The sequence below is a fragment of the Patagioenas fasciata genome, chromosome 3 (genome assembly GCF_037038585.1).
Source record: "Patagioenas fasciata isolate bPatFas1 chromosome 3, bPatFas1.hap1, whole genome shotgun sequence".
NCBI lineage: Eukaryota > Metazoa > Chordata > Aves > Columbiformes > Columbidae > Patagioenas > Patagioenas fasciata.
The window spans coordinates 126,017,061-126,042,228 of NC_092522.1; the positions used below are offsets into that span (position 1 = coordinate 126,017,061).

Below are 25,168 nucleotides of genomic sequence, written 5' to 3' on the forward strand. Positions count from 1 at the left end.
CGCCACGGGGACCTGAAGAGCGCTCCGCGCGGCGGCCTCCGGCCCGCGGGACTCGGCCGGCGCTCGCGACCCCGCCTGTCAGCGGCACCCGAGACCGCCGGGTTCTGTGCAGCCCGGCCGCACTCCGGGGGCTGCGGCAGCGCTTCACGGGCCGGCTCGCCCTGCCGCCGCAGGGGGAGGGAGGCGGTAGCCGTCCCAGACAGCCGCGCTCCGAGCACATTCATCATACGGCGGGGGCGGGGGGGCGCACAGGGGACTTGAAACGGGCGGTACCGCCTCCTCCGCGCACCCGGGACAGAGCAGCCCCCAAGCGGGACACGGGCCGGGCCGCCCGCGGCAGGACCTCCCGATCCCCCATCCTTACACAGCGAGGCCCCCGCCGCCCATCGCCTTATATAACCTTATCCCCGCCCACCGGCCCTCTGCCGGGCTCCCATTGGCCATCACACGGGACTACGCCGCCCCGCCCTCGCCGCCTCACGGCCCTTCACGCACTGAGCGCCCGGGCGCCCCCTATCGTGTGCTGTACCCCAAAGCCCCGCCCACCGGCCAATGCGTGAAGGCTGACGACACGTTCCTGGAATCTGATTGGCCTTCAGGCCGGAGGCCCCGCCCCGGACGGCGCGTTACGCAGCGCGGCGGTTGGCGGCCACGGCCCGTCTGCGGAGGAGCGACGCGCTTGGGGACCGGGAGGTGCCGGGCGAGCCCGGTAAGTGCGCGGCCCCGGGCTGCCGCTTCCCCCCCGCTGTATTCCCGTGCTGCCTTCCGCCGCCTCGGGCCGCAACCGGCTCGGTCGGGCGCCACCAGCGGGCCTGGGGCGCGGCCCCGACTGACAGGCCCAGCGGGCGCGGCCCGGTCCGGCCTGGTCCCCTGACCGGCCCGCCTCGCCTCACGGCCGCGCCTCCGGCCCGCAGGTTGTGCCACCGCAGCATGTCGGAGGGCGAGTCCAAGCAGGTGCCGAGCAGCGGCTCCGACTCCAAACCAGAGTCCACGTCGTCAGGCCCGGGCATGACCTCGGTGTCTGCGCCCGTGGCCTCCGCGGCGCCGCCGGAGGAGGAGGAGGAAGAGGAGAGCGAGGACGAGTCCGAGATCCTCGAGGAGTCGCCGTGCGGCCGGTGGCAGAAGCGGCGCGAGGAGGTGAGTGCAGGGCCGGCCCCGGGCCGGACCGCCGGGCTGCGGGGGGAGCCCCTGGCGGACGCTGGTCCTGCCCTCCCGGCTGTTCCCCTGTCCCCGGGTCAGCCCGCGCCCCGCCGAGGGGCCGGTGTGCTCCGGGGGCGGCAGGGAGGCGGGTGCGGCCGCGGGACCGTCTGTCCGCGGGGTCGGGAATGTGGAGGCCGGAGCGCGGCTGCTCTGCTCCCTGCACGTCTGTGGGGCCGCAGCCCCCATGCGGGCGGTGTCAGGGCAGCCGCTGGGGCCAGCAGGGACTGTCTCCTGCGCTCCCGTGTGCGTCCGTGTCACAGCTCTTTTGCTCCGGGAATAACAGAGCAATGACTAGAGAGCCCTTGGCGTTCCAAGGGAGCGTGAGGGAGCAGCACCTGCTGCAGAGGCAGCCAGTTACCCAGGCTCATCCCCTTTGAATTCTGGTTTGCTTTTGGTTTGCTTTGACGTCTTCAGATAGGAAAAGCATAGCCAGCTCCTGCAGACTTGTTTCTTGGCTTGTCTGATTCACATCCACTTCTCGGTGCGTATATCCAAATCCTCCTGTAGATTAGATCTCGTTGTTCTGGACCTCTCCCATTTTCCACTCTCTGCTGTGCTCTGGTTATCTTACTGGGCCGGTCTCCACAAACTGGTTTCTGCTTCGTGCTGGCTCAGTGGAACCTGCTCTGACTGGGCAAGCCGTGTGCTGCGGAGCTGCTGAGCGACAGCAAGCGTCAGCTCCAGCGCTGCGGCACGAGTGCTGATGGAGCTTTTCTCACCCAAACTGGGGCCGAGCATAGAGGTTCATCTGCTTTATCCATTATTGTAGACACAGGGTAATTCAGGCTCTGGTGGTGGTGGAAATCATTTATTCTGATGCAAATGTGGAGGTCAAAGTAAGGTCAGGTATTCCCACAGTTTTGTACCTTTTCTTGCCTGAAAGCTGTCCTGGTTTTGTTAACCCAGTCCCAGTGTGGTATGGTAAGAAAGTGCCTTTTCTGGTGAAGCTGTTCGGTTTGGGTTGCAATGGGGGGAGTATCGCTATGAAGCTTTAATTACATCCACCACAATACGTTCCTTACGATAACGTGATGTGCTTTTTCCTGGGATCTGTGCTGAATTGACACATGTGGGGAACAAAGCTGGTGTTTAGTTTGTGCAGTCTTTTCAGTATGTTTTATTTAATACAGATCATTGTGACACAGAAAGGTACAATTCCTTCTAGGCTTTTCTGTACTCTCCTGTGCCAAAAGTGAAGGTTTGGTAGGCTCTGGTATTTTCTTTGGATTTCTGTTTCCCCATTTGCAGACAAATTAAGGCCCAAAGACAGTCAGTTCATTAACACTTTGGCATGGCTGGATTCGTGTTCTAGCTCGAGGATGGGAGTGGCAGGGTGGTTCGGAGGCCTCTGTGTGTGAGGTGGCTTGGCTTCGTTTCACCTCGCAGGTGGAGGAGTGGCTGGGGAAGGCCACGAGAACAGTTGTTAACTGACCTGGGGTGAGCTCGAGGTCTCGGATTCTGGAGCCTTCGCCCGCCAGGGCTGCAGGGCCTCCCTGCGGGGAGTGCTGGTGGTGTCTGACCCGCACCGGCCGCCACTGCCTGCCTGCGAGCGTGTGTCTCACGCGTCTGAAAAACACGTCCTGCAGTTAAATTCTGGTCTGTCTCTTAATTTTGTGTGCAAATTTGTGGCTTGATTGGGCCCCAGCCTGTGGAGCGGCGCTGATGTGTTTGGGATACCAGCCTTGTGTTCTGCACCATCGTGTCCAGCCTGGCGCGGGTCCCCGTGCGGGGCTGGGGGTCCCCGTGCGTGGCTGTGGGGACGGCTCAGCCCACGCTGGCGTTCCGGGCCCGCAGCCCCGCGGACGGGCTGCCGTTCGCACCCGCGGCAGCAGGGAGGTGTTAGGAAAAGGGCCGTGCCGCCCCTCCCCGTGGTGCAGCCCCGGTTCCTCGTGCGGGCGCGGAGCGAGGAGCCGCGGTGGAGCGGGTTGAGGCGCTGATGTGGAGGAGCGGCGGCTGGCCGGCAGGGCGTGCGCGCCGGGCCGCCCGTGTGCCGCTCCTGCGAGTCGTGCGCTTGTACGCGCGTTTGGAAATGGGATAGCCTCACTTACAAAAACGAATAGCTGTAGACGGTTTGTAGCCAGCTCCCTAGAGCAGGGTGGCGTGTGGAGGGGCTGCGGGCCCGGGGCTGTCGCTGTGAGCCGGAAAGTGCGGGCGCTCGGGCCGGTTTCCCCCGATCCGCAGGTTTGCGGTTCCCGAGCTCGCCCGCCCGCGCATCCCGGCGGGCGCTGGTCCCGAGCGGCCCGCGGTGGCCGTGCCCGGCCCGCTGCCGGCGCTGGGGCACGCCCGTTCTGCCGCCTCCGGGCGCCCGGCGGAGCCACCGGGACCGGGGGACCCGGGACGGGCCGCGGCGGGGCGGGGCGGCCTCCCGAAGGACAGCTGCGTCAGCCAATGGCAGGGGGCGCTAAACGTTACATCACCAACGCCAGCTCCTATAGGCTAAACCTGCCTTGGCCACGCCCAGCAACGCCCTGGCCCTCGTGTCGCGGCGGCTCCGCCGGTGTCCGGAGCGGAGCCGGGTCGGGTCCGGTCCGGTCCGGTCCGGGCAGGGCCTCCTCTGCCGGAGCGCCGCTCCCTGTGCCGGGCTCCTGCCGGAGCCGCCGCCGCTCGCTCCGGTTTCGCTCCGCTGCAGCGGTCCGGTCGCGTGCGGCACAGTGACCGGTGTGCGGTTTTCGATGCATCACGCTGTGTGCGCGGTTCGTGTCCAGAACCGGAGGCTGTCTTGGGCGGGAGGAGAAAAGTTTCGGCTGTTAGCGCAATCAGGTTAGCGAGATTGGGAGTTACGTGGTCATGTTTTGGCTCCAGCAGCCCGGGCTAAGCTGTATGGGCTGGTATGACTTAACATGTGTTGGTTCTCGAAGGGAAAGCAGCACCAGGAACTGGTGTGAACTGGAGAGCAGCCCTGCGAGGTGAACGTGCTACTGTCGGCAGCAACTCAGCAGGAGCCAGCAGCGAGCCCGGGGACAAACCGCGTCCTGGGGACATCGAAGAGCCCGACCAGCACCAAGGAGGTTGTCCCCCGTGCCCAGCACGGGTCTCCACGGCTGGACAGGGACAGGATGGTCCTGGGACATGTCCCGAGGAGGGGACAGAGCTGGGGAAGGGCTGGAGGGAGCGTCCTCTGTTCCCGCTGCCCGGCCATCGCGGTGCCCGCAGCTGCAGCGGGTCATCGAGGGGCTGTTCAGACACCGCCTGAACACCCGCAGGCTCGGGGCATCAGGCGCCTCTCCCAGCAGCCGGTCCCGGGGCTCGTCACCCCCTCAGTAACGAAAAGCTTCCTCCTGTCCAGTCCGACGCTGTCTCCTTGAGGAGGGGGCAGAGGGAGGACCCCGGCTCGAGGCTGGGGGAGTTGCGGGAGGGAGAGACTGGGGCTGGCAGGGTCTCCAGGCTTGTACCTGCCCTGTTCCTTTTGGCTTTTCTCCCTGACAAAACCTCTTTTTTCAGCTGTCCCCGTGTGACACTCCATCCCCTTCCTTCAGTCAGCATGCATAATTTATATTTCCAAGTATCTTCAGAATGACCTGCTGTGCCTCCCAGGAATAGAAACGTCTCAATAGAGATGGATTGCGGCAACATGCAGTTTGTTTTTAGACTCGTGCCACTGACTGGTGTTAAACCTGAAACCGAGAGCTGGGCTCGATGCCTCCTGCCCCTGGGAGCCACACAGCCCAGACAAAGGGCCCAGACATTAGGGTAGGAAATCTTGTGCTCTGCTGCAGCGGAATCTTTTAACTTTCAGCCCGTGGTTGCTGTGTCAGGCCTGGCCAGCTCATGTTAGTGGGGGGGACTGAACCGTTCAGACCGGGATGGTCCTGTGCTTCGTCCTGCGTTCAACAGCAGCCACTGACCGGGTTTCTCTGCGTGAGACAAGACACTGTGATTGCACAAGCCAACACTTTATTGTGAATACTTTTTAAATGATATATGTGGTAGTATATATATGATTTGTTATTATAAATGTCTTTGTAAGGTGCCTGGTGAGCAGCCTGTGGAATGGAGCTGCGTGGTGGTGTGGCTGAGGGGGCGAGCAGCTCCCATCAGGTGTGAGGTCGGCGGGGGCACGGGCCCGGCAGACCCGGCTGCGCGCGGCTCCCTCTGCGGCCGGGCAGCTCGGCCAGCGCCGCTTCGCTCTGCGAGACCTCGCGGGGATGGGGAGGGAAGAGAGCGGGAGAAAGGGCAGACGCCTTTGTCCTTTCCCAGGGACGTGCCCAGCCGCTCCAGACCAGCGGGACAGCCCGTCCGGCCCTGCTGGGCTCGGTCCCCCCGCTGGAGCTGGAGCTGGAACCGGCACTCGCTCCGTCCTGTGCCGCTGCAGCCGTGCAGGCTGTGCTGCTTCCCTGCAGATCCCGAGATCCTGGGGCTGACTTCTGGGGTGGTTGGATGGTGATGTTTGAGCTCTTGCTGGCCATGATCAACCTCCCTTGAGAAAGAAATGGCCTTGTCTGTGCCTGATTATTGTCCCATGCTTGACATGTTACTGACTTCTTTGCAAGCTCTGTGGAATTCTGCTCCTACTTTTTCATGTTTAGGTGGCAGAGCTGCTGCTGTTAAACCAGCGAACACGAGAGGGGTGGGACAGGCCGGGGTGCTTTCCTGTGACAGTTCTCACAACAACAGGAGTTGAGGAAATCCGAGCCGGCTGGTCTGTGAGGGCTGTTGTATTTAGTTGTTACAAATGCACGCTTCCATTTAATTTCAACTTGCAGCCACTTTTACTTCTGATATATATCACATGGTAGCCAGCTTTACGATTTATTTTAAATGTATCTCTATATAGATATATATATATGTTAGGATCAAGTGCTCCCTTATAATTCTCTTTAAAATGTGATGTTTGGTCACTTCATTGGCTGCTTTTTTGCTCTTGTATTATTGGAAACATGCAATAATTCCTTTCTCTTTGGATTCTGTGTGTCCTGAATGATTTTTACCAGCCTATTCAGGATTTGTACTTAGAGCAGAGTATCAGTTCTTATGTCCCCCGGTCACAGCTGGTGTCTCGGGGCTGTCCCGGGTGTCCCGGGGCCGTCCCCGGTGCCCCGTGCGCAGGCGGTGCCCGGGGTGCCGCTGGGTCACCAGGACCCTGGCTGTGCACTGCGTGGTTTGGTGTGCAGGGTGCTGGTTTCCCCGCTCACTGATCTGTCTCTCTGTGCCGATCCCGCTGGCTGTTGGACGGGGTTCTGCGCCCCCGCTCCCCGCGCAGACAGTGACCCCAGCCGCCTGTGTTCAGCGCGGGTGAGGTGACACGTCTGTCCCTTCGGGCTCCCCGTGGACAGGCTCGCTCCAGCCTGTGTGTGTCTGGAGGAGCAGCTGCTGCACTGGTGATGCCAGGTTTTCTTACGCTTTTGATCGCGGTGTGAATGCTTTGCGTGGCCATGGTGATCATTGATATTGCCTTTCCTTGGGAGTGTTGTATCACACTAGTTATTTCCGTGTTCCTTTTGGATCAATGCCTTTCCAGCGTTTTGCCACCACGAATACGGTTGCGAAGGCCAGCGCTGTTGGTTCCGTTAGAACAGGGAGCGGGGTTGCTGCTGTGGTGGTTGGAGTTCCTGTCCCTTTGCCTGCGCTATCTCTGTGTTCACTCCAGATGAGCTTCCAGTCTCCGCCGCCGCTGTCGTTCCTCTGTGCCGGGAACCGGCTGCTCTGTGTCCAGGGAGAGCTCCCGTTCCGTGGCCCGGCTGGTCCGTAGGTGCGTGACCCCTGGTCTCGGGCTCTGCCAGGCCGGCTCGCGGAGCTCTGGTCCTGTTCTCTGGCCTAAGCAAACTAACAAAGTCACGCTGCTCTCCACCAGACATACCTACCGCTTTTCGGGAGCCTTTGGTCTAACACACTGCCATTCCCCATCTCTTCTCCAATGCACGTTTCATTCTGCACCGGTATTCTAGTTAGTGTGGGTTTTTTCCAATTTTTATAAATTTTTTCTTAATTGTAGATAATTGCTGTCACTGGTGGCTTGGGCGGGATTTCTGTTCCCCGCGCTATGGGGCAGAGCGAGGAGAGCCCCTGCCCCACATTCCCTGTGCTATGGGGGAATGTCTTCCAGCTTTCTTTAATGATTAAACATAACAGGCCTGGCCAAGTATTTAGATGCTAGTATCAGTGTATATATGGAGAGAGAGAAAATCATGTAATTATGATAAATATGGTGATTATGTCCTTAAATCTCAGACCTTTCACCCCTCACTTGTGCAGGGCCGAGGGGCGGGAAGGGAACAGCGTTGCTCGTGCTGAGCCTCTTGTCTCTGTGGTTGTTTCGATGGTTATCTTCTGCAGCTCGGGCTGTCTTTACGTCATTATGGCCTCTATTCCGTATTCCTGCCTATGTCACCCCATTGCATCTGGTTTTCTCACAGTAACGTGCTGCTCAGTTTACCGATCAACCCGTGTCACTCTGGTTGTGCTGCTCTCGTTTATCGCTCCGGTGTCACCTGCAGTTTCGGAATATTGAATGTCCTGGGTCTGTTGGGATTCCCGTGGAAGATCACAGAACGAATGTCCCCTGTGCGGACAGGCTGCCGGTGCCGCTGTCAGTGCAAACGGGCTGCTGGTGCAGGCGGTCAGGCTGTGGTGGAGCAGAACAGAGGAGTTCAGTGGGACCGGAGCCGCCGGGACCATCTGCTGCTGCCCGGTGCCCGCAGATCCAGCGGGTCATCGAGGGGCTGTTCGGATGCCGCTCGAACACCCGCAGGTCGGGGCATCAGCCGCCTCTCCCGACAGCCGGTCCCAGGGCTCAGAGCTTCCTCGTGACACGGCTTTGGGCTGATGGCAGCGCTCAGCCCCGTCCCCTCTCGCTGCAGAGCCAGGAGGTGGCCCCGCAGCCCTCGGCTGCTCCTCAGGGGACGCTCCCTCCAGCCCTTCCCCAGCTCTGTCCCCTCCTCGGGACACATCCCAGGACCTTCCTGTCCCTGTCCAGCCATGGGGCCCCACGCTGGGCAGGGGGGACAACCCCCTTGGTGCTGGTCGGGCTGTTCGGTGTCCCCAGGACGCGGTTTGTCCCCGTGGTGCCCGGGCTCCTGGCGAGCTGCTGCCGACAGCTCGGGGTCCGCTCTGCAGGGCTGCCCGGCCACCGGTCCCGTTCGGACTGGTGCTGGTGTCGCCCGTTCTGGGCAGAGCCCGCGCAGCTCTGGTTCCAGCTCCGCCGCTGGTCACCCAGCGCTCCATCCTGCCCAGGTCCCCTGCAGGGCTCTGGTCCCTCAGCAGAGCCAGGCACTCCATCCTGCCCAGGTCCCCTGCAAGGCTCTGGTCCCTCAGCAGAGCCAGGTGCTCCATCCTGCCCAGGTCCCCTGCAGGGCTCTGGTCCCTCAGCAGAGCCAGGCGCTCCATCCTGCCCAGGTCCCCTGCAGGGCTCTGGTCCCTCAGCAGAGCCAGGCGCTCCATCCTGCCCAGGTCCCCTGCAGGGCTCTGGTCCCTCAGCAGAGCCAGGCGCTCCATCCTGCCCAGGTCCCCTGCAGGGCTCTGGTCCCTCAGCAGAGCCAGCAGTGCCTCCCAGACTGGGTGCGTCCAGGTGACACATGTTATAGCGCAAGCTTTTAAACTGATACCGTACAGCAGTAAATGTATTGCCGCAGTGGGCTTGTTTCTCCGCTCACAATTCTCACGTGTGTGCCCCTTCGCCGTGTTAGTCCTTGTTCTTTATAAGTGCAGCCCTGAGTTTTCATTGCAGTCTGGTCGGCTGGATGACGTTAGTCTGCACTAGTTACCAGAGTTAAAGGCACTGTCCATTGGAAACTGATGTATTTCTTAGTTTATTGGTTAGTATTGTGTTCTCAGTAGTTATTTCCTATGTATGGTGTTTAAATAAGTGTTGTGGGTGGCAGAACCCTCCGGTCAGCTCTCATTGCCATAACGCGGTACCGAAAGGGGTGAGATGGGCCGTGTTACAGGTGCCAGGGGAAGGGCTCTGGGCCGTGTGCGGGGGGGTCCTGCGGGGGGAGGGGAAGGTGACACGACAGGAGCAGCCACGAGGTGCCCAGGACCTGCGGTGAGTGGGGAACGTGAGCCGGGCTCTGCTCGCCAAGCCTCCGAATGGGCTTTTACCTCGGGGAGGAGCGGTGCAGCAACTCTGGGAACGTGCCCGGCTGGTGGTGAATGGCAGCTGAACGGTAAATTCTGCCCGCTCTGCCCCAAGCCCGCTGGGCAGGGCTTCACCGACAGCGAGGGGCGCGGTGCCTCTGCGGGAGCTGGTACCTGTCTGAGGAAGGACGGGGTTGTGGTGAACGGTGCCGGGAGCAGGGTTGTTCTCACACCGCTGCGGCTCTGCTGGCACCGGGTGCTGCCCCAGCCGTCCTTGTGCTCGGCTTTAAACTCCGGCTTTGCCAGGTCCCTCCTCTTACTTTGTTGCTTTCTTAGGGCTCATCTGCGTCTTTAGTGTCAGGTGTGGATGTCCTCGTGCTGGGTTAACCTTTGCATTTGTTAACTAATCCCTGCAGCAGTTTCAATGGGGTGATCCCAGCCTGCAGCTTTCCTGGTGTTTCTCCCTGCTCGGATCAGCTTCCTCTCAAGTTTTATCCCATCACCTTTCAGAAAATTTCTGCAGAAAGTTTTATCTGAGTTCTTGAGACTTTTTTTACATCCCTTTTGCATGGCTGGAGGTTTTTTTGGTGGTCAGATGAACTGTGGGTATCATAAACTGTAAGAATGTAACGGGTGGTTGCCCAGAGGCAGCGTTTACTACAGAACAGCCTTTATGCAAGGGAACTCTCCCTCAGGTGTGCCCAGGTCTTGCTGCTCGTGTGCCCTACAACGTGCTCCGGTCCGGGTGCGCCCGTTCCTGACCTGCAGCTGCGCGGTCCTGTCCTGGAGTGCTCGCTTAGGAAAAGTTAACGAGCAGGGTCGTTACCGCCCCAATGAAGGGTGTGCGGTCCCGGTGCGGCCTCGTGGGCTCGGGCTGACTGTGTCCGTCCCCCTGGGCAGGTGAACCAGCGCAACGTCCCCGGCATCGACAGCGCCTACCTGGCCATGGACACCGAGGAGGGCGTGGAGGTCGTGTGGAACGAGGTTCAGTTCTCCGAGCGGAAGAACTTCAAGCTCCAGGAGGTGAGCCGGCGTGTTTCCGCAGAGCTCGCGTGCGCCAGGGCGGGCTGGGGGGGCCGGCGGCCTGTCCTGGGGGGGCCGGCGGCCTGTCCTGGGGGGGCCGGTGCCCTGTCCTGGGGGGGCCGGCGGCCTGTCCTGGGGGGGCCGGCGGCCTGTCCTGTGGGTGCTGGTGCCCTGTCGCTGGGCTGCTGGCGGGGCTGGGGGCTGCAGCCCGGCCCGCACGGGAGCAGGATGAACCGCGGTGCTGTCCCCGTGCGCTCGCGCTCAGCCGAGCTGCCCTGTGGGCGGAATCGGGTGCTGTTTGTTCTTAGCGTAGGAGCTCGATGCGTACAGTGTTGTTGAAGGGACCGAGACCTAAGGAGGAGGTAAGATCTGGGCGGTGTGGTCCTGATGTAACACGTCTTTGTCTTTTTGCTGTTAAGGAAAAAGTTAAAGCGGTGTTTGACAACTTAATTCAGCTGGAACATCTGAACATAGTGAAGTTTCACAAGTACTGGGCTGATGTGAAGGAGAATAAGGCCAGGGTAAGTACAGTGAGCAGTCTGTTGGGTTTTCTCACTGTGTCCTACGGGTAATTAGTGACGCAGAGGGTAACGTCTTGTACTGCTCCCGCAGGTGATCTTCATCACTGAATACATGTCTTCAGGGAGCCTGAAACAGTTCCTGAAGAAGACAAAGAAAAACCACAAAACTATGAATGAGAAGGTAACCGTTTTTCCACGTACGCCCATTTTCCCTTAGCGCCATCAGCCTCTGAAGCTGTTCCAGCAGAGGATGCTGATGAGAAGGCACCCGGTGATGACCCGTGGCTGCAGTTTGCTTTGTGCTGTAACCGAGTCCAGTGCGGGTTCTCCGGGCCGGCTGCTCTGCGCTGCTGCTCTGTTCCCAGCAGTTCCGCAGCTGCCTGCGTGCGGTGTGACCGGCGGGTCCCTCCGCGCTGTGCGGGACAGGGGAGACGTCTGTGCCTCACAGGAGCTGGGGGGAGGCGTGTTTCCTGGTACCAGCTAAACTGAGCGTGGGACGGCTTTGTGCCCCTGTGCTGGGTGATCCCCGGAGCAGAGCCTGCGTTCCCGCCTGCGGGTGGGCTGCGGGTCGTCCCTTGACAGACTCGTGTCCTTCTCGTGTGTCTGCAGGCCTGGAAGCGGTGGTGCACCCAGATCCTCTCTGCTCTCAGGTACGCCAGCTGCTGCTCTCGCGCTCCAGCCGCCCCGTGCTAGGGTATCGAAAGCTGTAAACATACACGCTGCCAAACGTTTGCAGGCTCCGTGGAACGGAGCCTGCAGGGCGCTTTGTCACCCAGGCACAGTCTGCAGTGTCACCTGCGCTCCCTGTAACGTCCACAGGCTTCAGTTAGACCGTGGTGGAACCCCTAAAATAGCGAAACAGGTACATTGTAGGGCTTTCATCGACTGGTGCTGCAGGGAGTGCAGGAGCTGAGCTCAGGGAGCTCCCCAGAGCTTTACAGCCTGACTCTAACTGTGGCCAAGGGGATGTGGCAAAGAAGTCTCAGATAAATCAAACTCCATGAGCGAGGAAAACTTCCAGTTTTCTTGGTATTGGCAGGTGCAGGTCTATAGCATGCAGTGGGCTCAGAATTGTTGTGGTGTGATGTTGTTAGAAGTGTATGTGGATCTATACATTTCTCGATGATCCAGATCCTCTGCAGCCACCTTAGTGTACCCCAGTTGAATAGAATGTAGGGGTTTTTAGGTTTGGTTTTAAAGGCTCCTCTCTGCCCGAGCCGGAGCTGGTGTGTGGCTGATAACAGCCTGGGAAAACAACCCAGGTGTCAGAACAGCACTCCCCCTCCTTAGAGGGAATTCGGTTGCCATTTGGCTCAGGGTAGCTGTTGATGAGTACCTGGGGCTCTGCTGAGCTTTAGGGAGCTGACAGTCGTGTTTGTGCTGGCTGCTCTCACAAAACCCAGCAGAGTGAGCTGCAGGAACCCTCAAAGGTACCTGGGACCCCAGCGCCAAAGGCTTTATCTGCGCCTGCCGGGAAGCTGACCAGTCGTGGTTGTACAGCACCAGCTGCCTTTTTGGTGCGCCCTGAGCAGGGCCAGTGAGGCTCTGGCACTTCTGCTATACAAGTGGAGCCCTTTTAGCACCCCCTGGCAGTATCGGGATGGATGAAGTGGTCTCTTCACCCCGGTGCCCTTCAGATCCATCAGGGAAAACTTTCCCTTTTCCCCATGTTCTGGAGGTTGTTATTTAGTTAGAGACGATTGCCTTATTTTCCTGGTTCTCTCCTAGCCCAGAGGCTGCTGTACAATCGTTTAACTGTCACTTCTGCTATTGCAAATCCCTGGCCTGTGCCCTCCCGTTCTCTGCCGATGTTTGGCGGAGGGGAAGGGACGGAGGCGTTCCTGGTCTCCTGACCCGTCTCTGTTCTCACTCTCCAGCTACCTCCACTCCTGTGACCCCCCAATCATCCATGGGAACCTGACCTGTGACACCATCTTCATCCAGCACAACGGACTCATCAAAATCGGGTCAGGTAAGCCTTGTTGGAGGAGACCCTTGCCTAGGAGACAGGGTGCTCACCAGCAGGCGGCAGCTGATCCATTGGGGTGATCTGGTGTGCCTGTGTACCGTGTTCCTCCAGCTCCGCATCACTCGGGCCAGCGGCTGGTGGTGAATTCAGTCTTGGCTGGGCCACGTTCAGGAGCAGGACCGACACTGGGTGCTGCTTCCTTGTGAACCCCTTCTCTGGTTGTGAGCTCAGGGGACTGACCTGAGAAACGGTGTCAAAACTTGCAAGTTGTGTCTGCGTGTTATCCCAGGACTCATCTGCTCTGCAGTCTTTCTCATGTTAATACGCAGAGTTCTCTTCCCAGCGTTGCGGAGCTTTGGGAGCTGTGTCCCCTGAGCCCCACAAGTGCTTCTTGGAGCAGCCAGCACTTGTAGCCCAGGTTGCAGACAGGCTGCAGCAAGCTGCTCGCTCTGGCGCCCTCGTCCTGCCCCTCAGGCCGCCAGCTCGCGGGGGCCCGCGTGGCAGCGGTGCCCTGGGCAGGCGGCCGCCCTGCCGAATGTTCCGCTCCCCACGTCGGCAGCGGTGGTTCTGGCAGCGCCGTGCAGCGCTGCGCGCTCTGCTTTGTGCTCCTTTGCTGTTCGCGTCCCTGCAGATCCGTGCAGTCAGGGTGCGTCACGTTGTACCTTGGCGCACCCTTGCACTGGCAGTTTCGCTCTCCGTCCTGGTTCTGCAGGTGTCTCAAGCCGGAGTGTGCACGTGCCGTCCGGTAGACTTGTGTGAATTCTTGGTTTGACGTTGATAGTGTATAGGAACGAATATTCTGCTTCACCTGTCATCTAAAAATAGCCTCATACACCACAGACCTCCGTGGCTGTTCTTTCCATCAGAGCGCTCTTCTGTTGTCTCTTTGTTCTGGAATCGGGGTCTCTGTTCTCGCTAACAAACGTCTGACATGTGCTTGTCCGCAGGGAGCCGGGGTCACTGTGTCCGTGCGCCTGTGAACATGGTGACACCTTGTTCTCCGCGCAGCCTGGTGGCATCGTGGGGTTCGCTTTATTGTCTTTACGTGACTTTGCCCAGGTGGGAGGGATTTCCAAGTGCTGTGCACATCAGGTACCTGGATGCTGCAAACACACCTGGTCCCGTGCTCGATCCCGGCCGCTTACGGGACGTCTGTTGTAGACTTGAGTGCCTAAGAGATCCTTCTCTTTCTGTTCAGTTTGCAAGTATTATACGACTGCAGTCTTTCTGATGAGTATCCAGCATTTTGTTTGTAAAAACGAGCCATTTGCATTTGCTATCTGGAGCTGTGGCTTCTTCCCAGCGGGCAGTTCTGCAGACCAGCAGACACGACGCTCTCCAGGGCGTCCGGCTCCCGCGCTGCGCCCAGAGGCGGCTCTGGGCCCGGGTCACGAGCGGTTGCCTCTCAGCTGCGCTCTGGTTCCACAGAGTTTGCTTCTATTGGGCACGGTGGGAGGGGCGGCGGCAACTGGACAATGAGACGGACTCTTTCGAAGCGCAGCGGTGTCCTCGGTGGTGAAAGCGGTGTCTGCAGCGGCAGCGGTGTCTGCAGGAGCCGCGCTGCTCTGCCGTTGCTCCTGAGCAGACCTGCTCCGCTGAGGAGCTCGTGCGCCCGGTGCTGCGCAGCTCCCAGGCACCGTGCAGGGTACATTGGGTCTTTAGGCTCTGTCTCACCTCAATCTGTGTTGGTTTGAGACTCCCGAGTGTAAAAACCTGTCATAAAGTGAAGACTTCACATTTGGATTGTTCTTGAGAAATAAACTGGATGGAACAGCATGAGGTTCGTATCTAACTGTAGTAAATGGACAGGCATCTCATGATGCAGCTGCTGTTGCTCAGAGCCCTGCCCTGGGTTTGGCGATGGGGCAGAGCGGCCGAGCGGCAATCAGGGGGTGCTAATTGCTGTGGTTGGCTTCTGAGACCACAGCCTGCACCCTGCACGGGTTGCGAGCTCGTGGGCGCTTCTGGGGAGGGCGTTGTCTGCTTGTTTCTTCGTTTTGAAGTCAGATTTAGTGGTAGGAATTGGTGGGTTTGGCCTTGTGGAATGCACACGTAGCGGATTCGGCTGCTGCTGTGCCGTGATGGTGACAAACTGGTTGTTGCTTTGCAGGTCTGAGCTGGCTCTCGCCTCTTGCTCAGTGTCCCCCCTTTGTGCTGCGGCGAGTCGAGTCACTCGTGGAAACACCAGGAGATAACTGTTCTAGACCTCCACTGAACAGGACTGCCTGGAAAGGGGTCGGTTTCCCAGTCTGGTGCTCTGGGTTGAGAACTTGCCCTTTCTGTGCCCAGATCTGTTCTTCGTGTGTTGCGTTGGAGGCGCCGGCTGCTCCAGCTTGCCTGGGTTGTTTTCCTCTGCGGTTCTGTGGGTTCCAGATGTGTCGGACGTGTCGTTACCCCCCGAGGCGCCAGCACAGCGGTTGTGAGCGGCTGCTCCTTTGGGCTCCTCTGGCCGGGACACGCAGAGCACCAGCGTGGTAAAGGCTGCTCCTGCTGCTTCTGGGAAGACCCCTTGAGCACAGACTAGAGAGTGTGTCACGTTACAGGAGGGGACGCTTAGCATGCTCCCTAATGGCTGAAAGGTTATCTGGAATTGTATGTGGGCAGCCGCTCTCTGTTCCTCCTGCGTCACCCGCCCCTTGTCAGGGCACGACTTCTGTTCTTTGAGTCTCCTGAGGTCGTTTGTGCAGCTTCACTTGGGGTGTGTGACAGTGGTCATCGGAGAGATCTGAAGCTGAGGGAGCTGAGCTTGCAGTGCTAAAATTTGTGGACCCCGATTCCATTTATCCTGGTTCGGTCCAGATTCCTGTTAAACAGCGCTGCTTGGAGCATAATTTCCACAGTCGTGTTTGGAGGGCGTTGTTTCTCAGCACGTGCGGTTCCCTGGGGGCGGCAGGTTCCAGCCTGGCCCGCGGCACTTCAGCCCACGTCCCCTGTTGTTGTGGCTGCGGGTGCCTCCAGCGCAGGGTGCGAGGCCATCACCAGCAACCAGGGCCCTGCCGCTCCAGCTGTGCCAGCCCCGAGCCAGAGCAGCGGTCCTGCAGATCCCGGCACAGCCCCAGGACACGGCCCAAGCGGGGCTCGCCTGGTCACCACCTTCATTGCTCTGGCCTAGAACTCAGACCTTGGTTTTGCGTGCAGGGTTCAAGTGTATTTACACACTTTGTTCGAAAGGAAGTTGTTTCTATCATGAATTATTCCAGATAAAGTGCTGATAAGCTCCTAAGTCCCAGCCAGGATGGGCAGGCGCTGATCTGTTGGGTGCTCAGCGGCTGCCCCGTCTGGTGCCGCGGGTCCCGCTGCGCCTGCGCACGCTTCCGCCGCCCCGGAGTGGATGCGGTCAGACGTGCCATTCGGTTGCTGCGTGTGCTGGGTGCCAAGCAAAGGTGGGTGTCAAATGGACACAGGACAAGAGCAAAACGTCTAATGCAGTGCGCAGTGTTCCAAAGAGCCATCTCTGCGGGACCAGGCGCCTCTGAAACGTGCCGGGGGTGACAGCGGGGCAGTGATGCCCCACGTGCCCTGGGCTGGCACTCCCAATGAGCTGCGTTCGCCCTGGGGAGCTCCTTGCTCCAGCATGTCCTTGAGGCTTTGAGGAGTCCGGCCAGCTCTGCGTGTTCCTCCAGCAACACTGGTTATTCCTCTTTATGCCCGTATTGTCAGACTGAGCTCAGCTTGCCAAAGCCACGTTGCTTGTCCTACCTCCTGTTGTGCTTCACATCTCTTCGTATCATCTGCCACGCACAGACACCGTGTTTGCCTGAACCCTTTTGTAAAATCCACCTCTTCTCGTTCCTACCAGGCGCTGTGTCTGTCTGCCCCTGCTCTGTTCTTCCCTGTGGCTGAGAAAGGCGTTTGTTGTTGATGCTGCTGACCTGACTTTCCCTTTGACCTTCGCTGTTCGTTGTGTTTAGCAGACTGTCCTTCACCCTCATGCATCCGAGCGTTCAGAGTGAACAGTCGTCGCTGTGGGTGGCGACTGTGTGTGAACCGTCTAGAGGAGCTCGTGTCAGACACCCTGAAGTGTCTTCTTAGCTGTACACTTAAGAGTTCGGTGTAGAATCCACGCTCAGGCAAAGCTCCTGTCAAACGTCCGTCTGTCCTAAGCGACTCGCACACCAGGGTGATGGACCTACAGTAGTGACCACACCAGACCAAACCCGAAGCTTCTTATCCCAGCTTCTGACCTGCTGTCCCGAGGTGTGACGGCACGTCCGTCTGTCCTGTTTGAAACGCTGGCAGTGAGTCCTTCAGAGCTGTGTCTGAGGGCCCGGCCGCGCAGGGGGAACCTGGTACCGCGCGCCACGGCTCTGCTGCGTTGCCTCACCAGCGAGGTCACGCGTGTGGCTTCCAGCCCCGCTGACGTGGGCTGGGATACACCTGATGGAGCAGGAACAGCCCCGGGTGCGGCTCATCTAACCCAGCTCGTCTAACCCAGCGGCAGAGCCCGGCTCTGCAACCGCCACACAAATGCACATTGAGCATTCCAGGACCCTGGAACCTGGGGGCACCAGGACCGGAGTGTCGGAGGGGACAGGTCCCCGGGTGACCCAGGACAGCAGACCCAAAGCCGCCTTTGTGTGAGCTGCGGTTCCACGGCAGGGCGGGCCCGGCTCTGGCCAGAAATGCGCAGGACTGGGCAGAGCCGCTCGGTGCCGCGTCCGTAGTGAGACACAGACGTGTGGGTCGACAGAGAGCCACGCGACAGCGTGTGCAGTTTGGGCCAGGACCCACTGCCCTTGCCTTTCTGCTGTGGCAGTGGCCATGTTACCGGCTGAGGTTTCCGTCGATAATCCATTGGGGGACCGATTGCTGCCTCTTTGCTGCTGTTAAACAGGGCCCAGCAGCAGAGCACGGGTGGCTGGGTATCGAACTGGCCCTGCCGTGCAGCACACGGTACTAACGGTACTTAGAGACGTGTTGGGAAACGCAGCCAAACAAAACGTGGTTTGAAAGATGTCTGTGTGCCGGTCCGGTTCTGCTCCGCACCTGCAGGACGGTGTTGCTGGGGCAGCTCCGTGCCGGGGTTCCCGACCGGGGATGTCGGTGCAGCTCTGGTGGGGTGTGCTGGATCCCTGCAGCGCTGTGGACACGGTGCCTGTCCCTGGGGCCCCTGGGACCCCCGGGACCCTCTGCCCTTCCCCAGGGCCCCGGCCTTGCCAGGCAGTGCCGCTGCACCCATGTCCGGGGGTGCTGGACCTCGGCTGCACAGGCTGTGCAGCTTCAGATGAGCTTTGGGTTCCTGCTCACTCTTCCAGTCCATGGTACTGAGGTCAGCGGGATCCTGTGCTGTTACAGCCCAGGCCTTGGGGTGCCCAGATCTTCGTGGTGTCGGTCACGGGGGTTTGTGGGGTCACTGTGGCCTCTCTGCTCCCAGGCTGCTCGTCGCTCCTCGTTAAGCAGCTTGGCTTGGCGTTTGGAGGCCTTTGGCACCAGTGCCCTGCTGGTGTGTGTGGGAGCTGCCCCGTGGGTCTGTGCCTCTCCCAGAGCCCCGCGGGGGTGACTGGTTACCATGATCTGGGCACCTCTGGCTGTTCCTGGGCTTCTGGGACAGCTGAGTTGCTTGTGACAGGTGCTGCAGGTCTGATTTAAGTTGGGTGCTTGAGAACTTGCACCTCAGCAGCAGTGAGTCCTGCACAGCAGCAGTGAGTCCTGCACAGCAGCAGTGAGTCCTGCACAGCAGCAGTGAGTCCTGCACAGCAGCAGTGAGTCCTGCACAGCAGCAGTGAGTCCTGCACAGCAGCAGTGAGTCCTACACAGCTTGTCTGCCCCTTTAGCAGCAGTGAGTCCTGCACAGCAGCAGTGAGTCCTGCTCAGCAGCAGTGAGTCCTACACAGCTTGTCTGCCCCTTTAGCAGCAGTGAGTCCTGCACAGCAGCAGTGAGTCCTGCACAGCTTGTCTGCCCATTCGGCAGGAGCTGTGGCCTCCAGGTTTGCTCTTGCGGATAGCGCTGAGCTGCCTTGGTCCGTCTGCAGCGAGGCGGTGATGGGAAATGTGAGGGCAGGTGGTGGGGCTGGTGCGGGTGACGTGGCGGCCGCGCTGCGCTCGGGGCACCCGGGGCCCCGGAGCCGCCGTTCCCGGGCTCTGACCGGGATGGCTGCACCTTCCTGCATCCCCAATGTTTGTGACTTTCTTGTAGTGGCGCCGGACACCATTAACAACCACGTGAAGACCTGTCGTGAGGAGCAGAAGAACCTGCACTTCTTTGCCCCAGAATATGGAGGTACGGTGCAGCCGCTTTGTTGGCCTTGCTGACACTTCTGAGCTCTTCTGCCTCTTGTTCTCAGCTATGGGCTCGTGAGACACCCCATTAACAGTTTTGAGTTATCTGCCTGTTCAAATGCTCCAACTCCTCTGTCTCCTGATAGCAGAGGAGGGAGAGAAGGCTGCGGGGCTATCACAGCCTGGCCCAGAGGTGGTCCTGCGGTGCTGCTGGGTGCAGGGATGGGCCGATAACAGTGTCATTTCTGTGTTATAGAGGTTGCCAATGTCACCACTGCTGTGGACATTTACTCCTTTGGGATGTGTGCCCTGGAGGTGAGTGTGGAGCCTTTGGCCATGGGGCAGAGGGACCGAGCTGCAGGGAGGGAGGAGGCTGTGGAGATGCTGTGGTTACGGGGTCAGCCTGGGGACACGTGCCTTTTGTTCTCCCCATCGAGGCTCCTGAGTGCTTCACCGAGGCGTAAAGAGCTCGGTAACACTTAGTTCTCTCTGAAATTCCTGATGCAAAACTCATTACTGTGCGAGTCGTGGCCGGTTCTGAAGTCTGACCCATTGGCTGGCGGAACAGTGGCTGCTGCAGGCGGCCCATGGGGAACAGAACTCGCTGTTCTGGCTGCGGCAGCTGCAGGGGGGGACGGTGCAGCCCCAGCTCCCCTGGGCCCGCCTGCCCCACTGGCAGTGCTGGTCGTGGTTGGGCGCAGGGCAGGCGTACCTGGGCTCAGCAGCTTGCTGGTTTCCCTGCCCTTGCGCCCAGCAGGCCCAGGTGACACGGAGCTGCTGGTGGGGGTGTTTTATGGGAAGGGTGGTCAGAGAGAGCCCACAGACTCCGGAACCTGTGCTGCACATCCCATAGGTGAAGCAGGGAGAGAACTATGGAAACACAAGTTTTAGGAAGCAAAGCCTGAGCTGAATCCTAAGATGTTGTGCAGAGTCTTTCGCCAGCCTTTCCTCGCTGGGCATCGGTGCATGTGTGGGTGGGTGGTTCTGGAGGCGTCGTGTGCCTGCTCGTCTGCCGGTGGCACAGAGCACGTCGTGCGGCCGCTGCGGGCTCTGCTGCTCCTCCAGCTACGGCTTCATTAGGGGATGTAATTACCGAGAGAAGTATGAGCCAACGGATCATGAGGTTCAGATTGGAGATGCCGTCTGAGGTGACGCTGGCGCCATTCTCAGGTCTCCCTGGTGATCTGCTGGGATAACAGAAACGAGCTATTGTAACGAAGCAGTCGTTCTCTGCGCCCACAGACCGTGACCTGAAACAGCACCAGGCTGTCGAGCTCTCAGCTTGGCCGTGCTCCCAGCTCAGTCACTCGGGGACGTCTGATGCGATGCTTTGTGTTTGCAGATGGCGGTGCTGGAGATCCAGGGTAACGGGGAGTCGTCCTACGTGCCGCAAGAGGCCATCAACAGTGCCATCCAGCTGCTGGAGGACGCCCTGCAGAGGGTGAGGGCTGGGCCGGCGCCTGCGGCTGCGTCGCCATCACGCGTGGCCTCACGCAGCCGTTGTCTTCCAGGAGTTCATCCAGAAGTGTCTCGAGCAGGACCCCGGCAAGCGTCCCACGGCCCGGGAGCTGCTGTTCCACCAGGCGCTGTTCGAGGTGCCGTCGCTGAAGCTGCTGGCTGCTCACTGCATCGTGGGGCACCAGCGTGAGTACGGAGCCCGGCGCCACGTGGCGCGTTCCGTCGCGGTTGTCCGCGGGGCCGGGGCCGTCGTGCCCGCGTGGGTCCGGAGCGCGGCGCCGTGCCGTGCCCTGCCTGCTCCGGCGGCACAGGGCACCTGGGGTTTGTTGCTTCTCTTAGGTTGGAAAGGAATTGCGGTTGTTCGGGTCTAATTTTTTTCATTTTTAATAGATATGATTCCTGAAAATGCTCTAGAAGAAATGACCAAAAACCTCGACATGAGCGCAGTGCTGGCAGAGATCAATCACGAGGACAGGGAAGGAGTCAAGATGATGTGAGTACCCCGTGGTGCGGCGGCTGGGCGCGCGTGGGGCGGGCGCCAGGGCACTGGGGTGATGAGCACGAAGGGCTCCTCACGTTTGCGCTGGTGTTTCACCACCAACTGGGGGACAAAAGGCAGCTGCTGGTGGCGCTGGTGAGGGAGCAGTCGCCTCTGGGCACACCGTCCTGCACAGGGTGACTCCTGGGTGACAGACCTCGCGCCCCTGCTCTGTGCACAGGTTCCTTCCGGCTCAGGTGGAGGGGTGGGCAGCCAGCCTGGGCTGGAACACCTCCGCAAGGCCTGGCTGAACGGTCTGGGCAGGCGACTGGGACCAGCCGCGGGCCGGTCGTGCCGAGTCCAGCGTCTTGGAGAAAGGGCTCTGCGGGGTTTTATCCGCGGGGCAGCTCGTTCACAGCAGGCGAAGGGAAAGGCTGGTTTGGGCAGCGGCTGGGAACGCGCGGCTGCCCCTGCCGCGCTGCAGGTGGCTCCCTAAGGGACCACGGTGCGTGTGGAGCAGCGGGAGTGGCAGCGATAACGGAGCTCGGCTCGGTGAGGGGTGGCGGAAACACCTGTGAGATGCGGGCGCTGTTTCCAGAGAAGGCCGGGGGGCAGCCCAGCGTTCGGGGACGCTCATACCTAACAAAGTGATCAAGATGACAAGTTAAGAAGCACCATTCCTTTGAGAAGCTCTCTGAGCCACACCGACCTTCTGGAAACCGATGTTCTGACTTCGTAGTGCTAATAAATAATAGTCCTGAATTCCCTTGGGAATGGTTTTTGTTAGTTAAAGGTTCAAAATGGAGGATAAGGAGCCAAAGCTGCGCAGGGGAGATCCTGTGCACGGGTTGGACTCCGGGCTGCAGCATCGTCTGTACAGCACGTGCCCGCCTGGACCTGCGCTCTGCTGGTGCAGCGCCTCGGAGGCGCTGGGAAACGGAGAAGAAAGCGCAGGAATGGCGTGAAATGTCGGAGAGCATCGTTCCCAGGTGGCTCATCAGAGTGCCGTGCAAACTGAGCTAGAAAAACATTGAATTTTTGCGGTAAACTCTGAGTGTCCTGGAGGATGAGGAGGTACAGAGGTTGTGTGCGCTGGACATGGCTGGAGAGCGGCCTGGGGACCGGGGCAGATGCACAGCACACGCGGAGCTGGTGGGACGGCGGAGCCCTCGGGGATCGCGGCGGAGCGCTGGGGATCGCGGCAGGACTCAGCAGGACTCGTCGCCGACCTCTGGAGCCCTTCGAGCAGCCCTGAGTGGGGAATACCGGCGGTTCAGAGCTCCTGTTGCAGCCAGTCTGACAGAAGCTGTGTCAAGCGGGCACCGAAAAGCTGAACTGACTAACGTGGGGAGGAAGATGTTCTGCTGAGGAATCAGTAAGGTCGGAGGACCTGTGTCTCCGTGTATCAGAGCCAGGAGGACGCGAGCCCCTCGCTGTGGGCGGTCGTGGTGTCGCTGGCCCCTGAGCCGTGCGAGGGCAGGTGCAGCTTCAGCGCAGAGCTGCCGCTCGGCCGAGAAGCAGCGCGCGGGAACGACGTCTCCAGCTCGTTGTGAGCGCGGTGCTGGGCTGCAGACGAGCGGATGTGACGTCGGGGTGCGGGTAACGGGACAGGAGGGCACAGAGGCCGGGTGCAGCGTCTGAAGCCGTCACCGGTACGGTGTACGTGTACATGTACGTGTACGTGACCTCAGGGCAGTCCTGGTGCGGGTCAGAGCCGACTTGGCCGCAGCTGGGAATCGCCACCGCGTGCCGGAACCGTGTGTGCTCGAGGCTGAGGAGCAGGAAGAGCAGCAGAGACACAAGTTACGGCACAGAGGGGAGGGCGGCCGGTGCTGCTTGTCCCCCTCCACCACCAGCGAGGAGGGTGCTCAGGGAACTGAAAACAAATTGGTGGGAAGACTTTGAGACATTGTGTTGAACCAGCACGCTGAACGAGCCGTCTGGGAAAGGAACCGAGAAGAGCAAAACGGTCCTGAGCTCCAGTGAGAAAACGTGGGCAGAGTGTTGGGTCCCCAGGGGGACTGGAGTGGTGCGGTTGGTCGCACTGCACATCGGCTGCTCCGAGATCGGCCCGGGCTGCGTGGGTCTGGTGTGACGGGTCTTCGGAAGCGTGGTGTGGGCTGGGCTGGGTTCCGAACAACGGCGTGCGCCGCACGGGGAGGCGATACCCGTTCTGCTGCCATTAGTGCTGCCTCGTCCTTCACTCCCAGGAGCAGTTGCTTCCTGCAGAGGAGAACCAGAGCCCGTCTCGCCCTTCGCTGCCACTGTCCTCATCCTGCCCACCGACACGGTCCGGGACGTGGGGATTGAAGTTGCACCCAAAGATGGTTGTGTTAGGTGACTTCTCAATGACTTCTCACCTTGGTACTTTTTTCTTTCTCTCCCAGCTTCTCTCAGTCCCCAGCGCTGGAGCTGGACAAGTTCCTGGAGGATGTAAGGTAGGAGTTTTGTCATCTTGTTTTGGAAGGGAACTTTTATACCACGTATGAGACTGCAAAGGTTTCAGAGCAGCTCAGCGTCAGGCGCCGCTCCTCTCCGGCAGGAACGGCATCTACCCGCTCACGGCGTTCGGGATGCCGCGGCCCCAGCAGCCCCAGCAGGTGGTGGTGAAGTCTCCCATCGCTCCGCCCTCGGTGAAGACCCCGACCCCGGAGCCCGCCGAGGTGGAGACCCGCAAGGTGAGGCACGGGCGCTCCGTCCCGCCCCCCGGCGCCGTGCAGCGCTCACAGGCCTCTGCCTGTCTTGCAGGTGGTGCTGATGCAGTGCAACATCGAGTCGGTGGAGGAGGGAGTGAAGCACCACGTACGTTCACCTGCACGGCCGTGCTGGGGCAGAGCCGGTGTGCTGCTGCCCCCCCCGCCACCGCTGCTGTATCTGGGCCCCGAACCAGGTCCCGTGGTTCACCTGGCCCATAGCACATGTTTTCAGCCCCCCGATGTGGGGTTGCTGTGCAGGATGGTGCTGCGGGCCATGGTTTGAAGCGGAGCTGTGTGTGGTGGTTCTGCCGGGCTCCCTGGGGCTCAGCAGGGGGGTTCCTGTCCTGATGGGGATTTCCTGGGGGCCTCCTGGGTGTCTGTGGCCACTGTGCAGTCCCTCATGAGATCTTCTCTACCTCGCAGTTAACGCTGCTGCTGAAACTGGAAGACAAGTTGAATCGACACTTGAGCTGTGACCTGCAGCCCAGTAAGTACCGTTCCTCCCCTGCTCCATGCGCTCAGAGCGTGGCTCACACTGTCCCTGTGTTGCAGATGACAACATCCAGGAGCTGGCAGCCGAGCTGGTGCAGCTGGGGTTCATCAGCGAGGTGAGCGGGGGTACGGGTCACCAGTAAAGGGTTGTGCAGGTCACTCTGGGTCAGCTGGGGGCAGGAGGAACGAGACGGGCCCTGCACATGTGCCAGCAGGCTTGAGCCTGGCTCTGTGGGCCGAGCTCTGCCCAGGCTGGGCCTGCCCTCACTGCGGCTCCTTCTTCCCAGGCTGACCAGAGCAGACTTACGTGTTTACTTGAAGAGGCTTTCAGCAAGTTCTACTACACCCGGAACGGAGCCCTGACGGCCGTCACCGTCTCTTCTTAGCGGCCTCGGCCCAGGCGGCCAGCGCGGCTCCGCGCCCCCTCCTGCGTGTCCATCGCCGTGGGCCTCCGCCACCCCAGCTGCAGCGCTTGGAAGCTCGTCCTGCATGTGCCGTGGCTGGGCCAGCGACAATCCTCCCGCCCGCCTATTAAAGGGGACTTGTGCATCAGTATTATTTCCAGCCCTGTTTCTGTTGGGATTTGCCAGGTGGTGCCGGGGCGCCGGGTCCTGGCTCGGGGTGCTCTGCAGCCCCACTCGTTCATGTGCATGGAGTTTGTTCTGTTTGAATTGTACAAAGTGTCTTTTGCACAGCACAGAATTGTTTTTCTTTGTTTTCTTTTTTAATTTAAAGGTGAGCGGGGCCGCCCCGCACCCCCCCGCACCCCCCGCCCCCGGCTCCGCTCCCTCCCGCCCGGCGGGGCAGCCGGGGCTGCCGCCCCCGCCGCTTCGCCGCCCCCGCTGCTCGGCTGCACTTTGTTTACTGGTTCCGCCCCGGCGGTGCGGGCTGCGGGCCCCGCTGCGGGCGCGGCGCTCCCGGCGCGGCTCTGCGGGCACGGGGGTGCGCGGCGGGGGAGCCCGCGGGGGCGGCGCCGCTCCTGCATCTCATTTCTATCATTTCCTATTTTTAATAAACTGTTTTGTAAATACGCGAGTGCTGCCTCTTTCCGGGCGGGGCGGGGCGGGGCGGGCCGGGCTCCCTGCCCCGGGGCGGGGCG

The 25,168-nt window shown here is 60.5% G+C and overlaps 1 protein-coding gene across 1 annotated transcript; it reads left to right on the top strand.

Annotated features, from left to right (window-relative positions):
* Nucleotides 1–621: 621 nt before the first annotated feature.
* NRBP1 (nuclear receptor binding protein 1) lies at nt 622–25,099 on the top strand. Its single transcript, XM_065835353.2, has 18 exons — nt 622–709; nt 915–1,137; nt 10,114–10,236; nt 10,656–10,757; nt 10,849–10,938; nt 11,367–11,407; nt 12,635–12,729; nt 18,863–18,946; nt 19,202–19,260; nt 20,288–20,386; nt 20,457–20,589; nt 20,794–20,896; nt 23,269–23,319; nt 23,424–23,559; nt 23,630–23,683; nt 24,001–24,064; nt 24,130–24,185; nt 24,357–25,099. The coding sequence occupies exons 2-18, from the start codon at nt 931–933 to the stop codon at nt 24,453–24,455; spliced, it is 1,596 nt and encodes a 531-aa protein (XP_065691425.1). The 5' UTR covers nt 622–709; nt 915–930; the 3' UTR covers nt 24,456–25,099.
* Nucleotides 25,100–25,168: the final 69 nt, after the last annotated feature.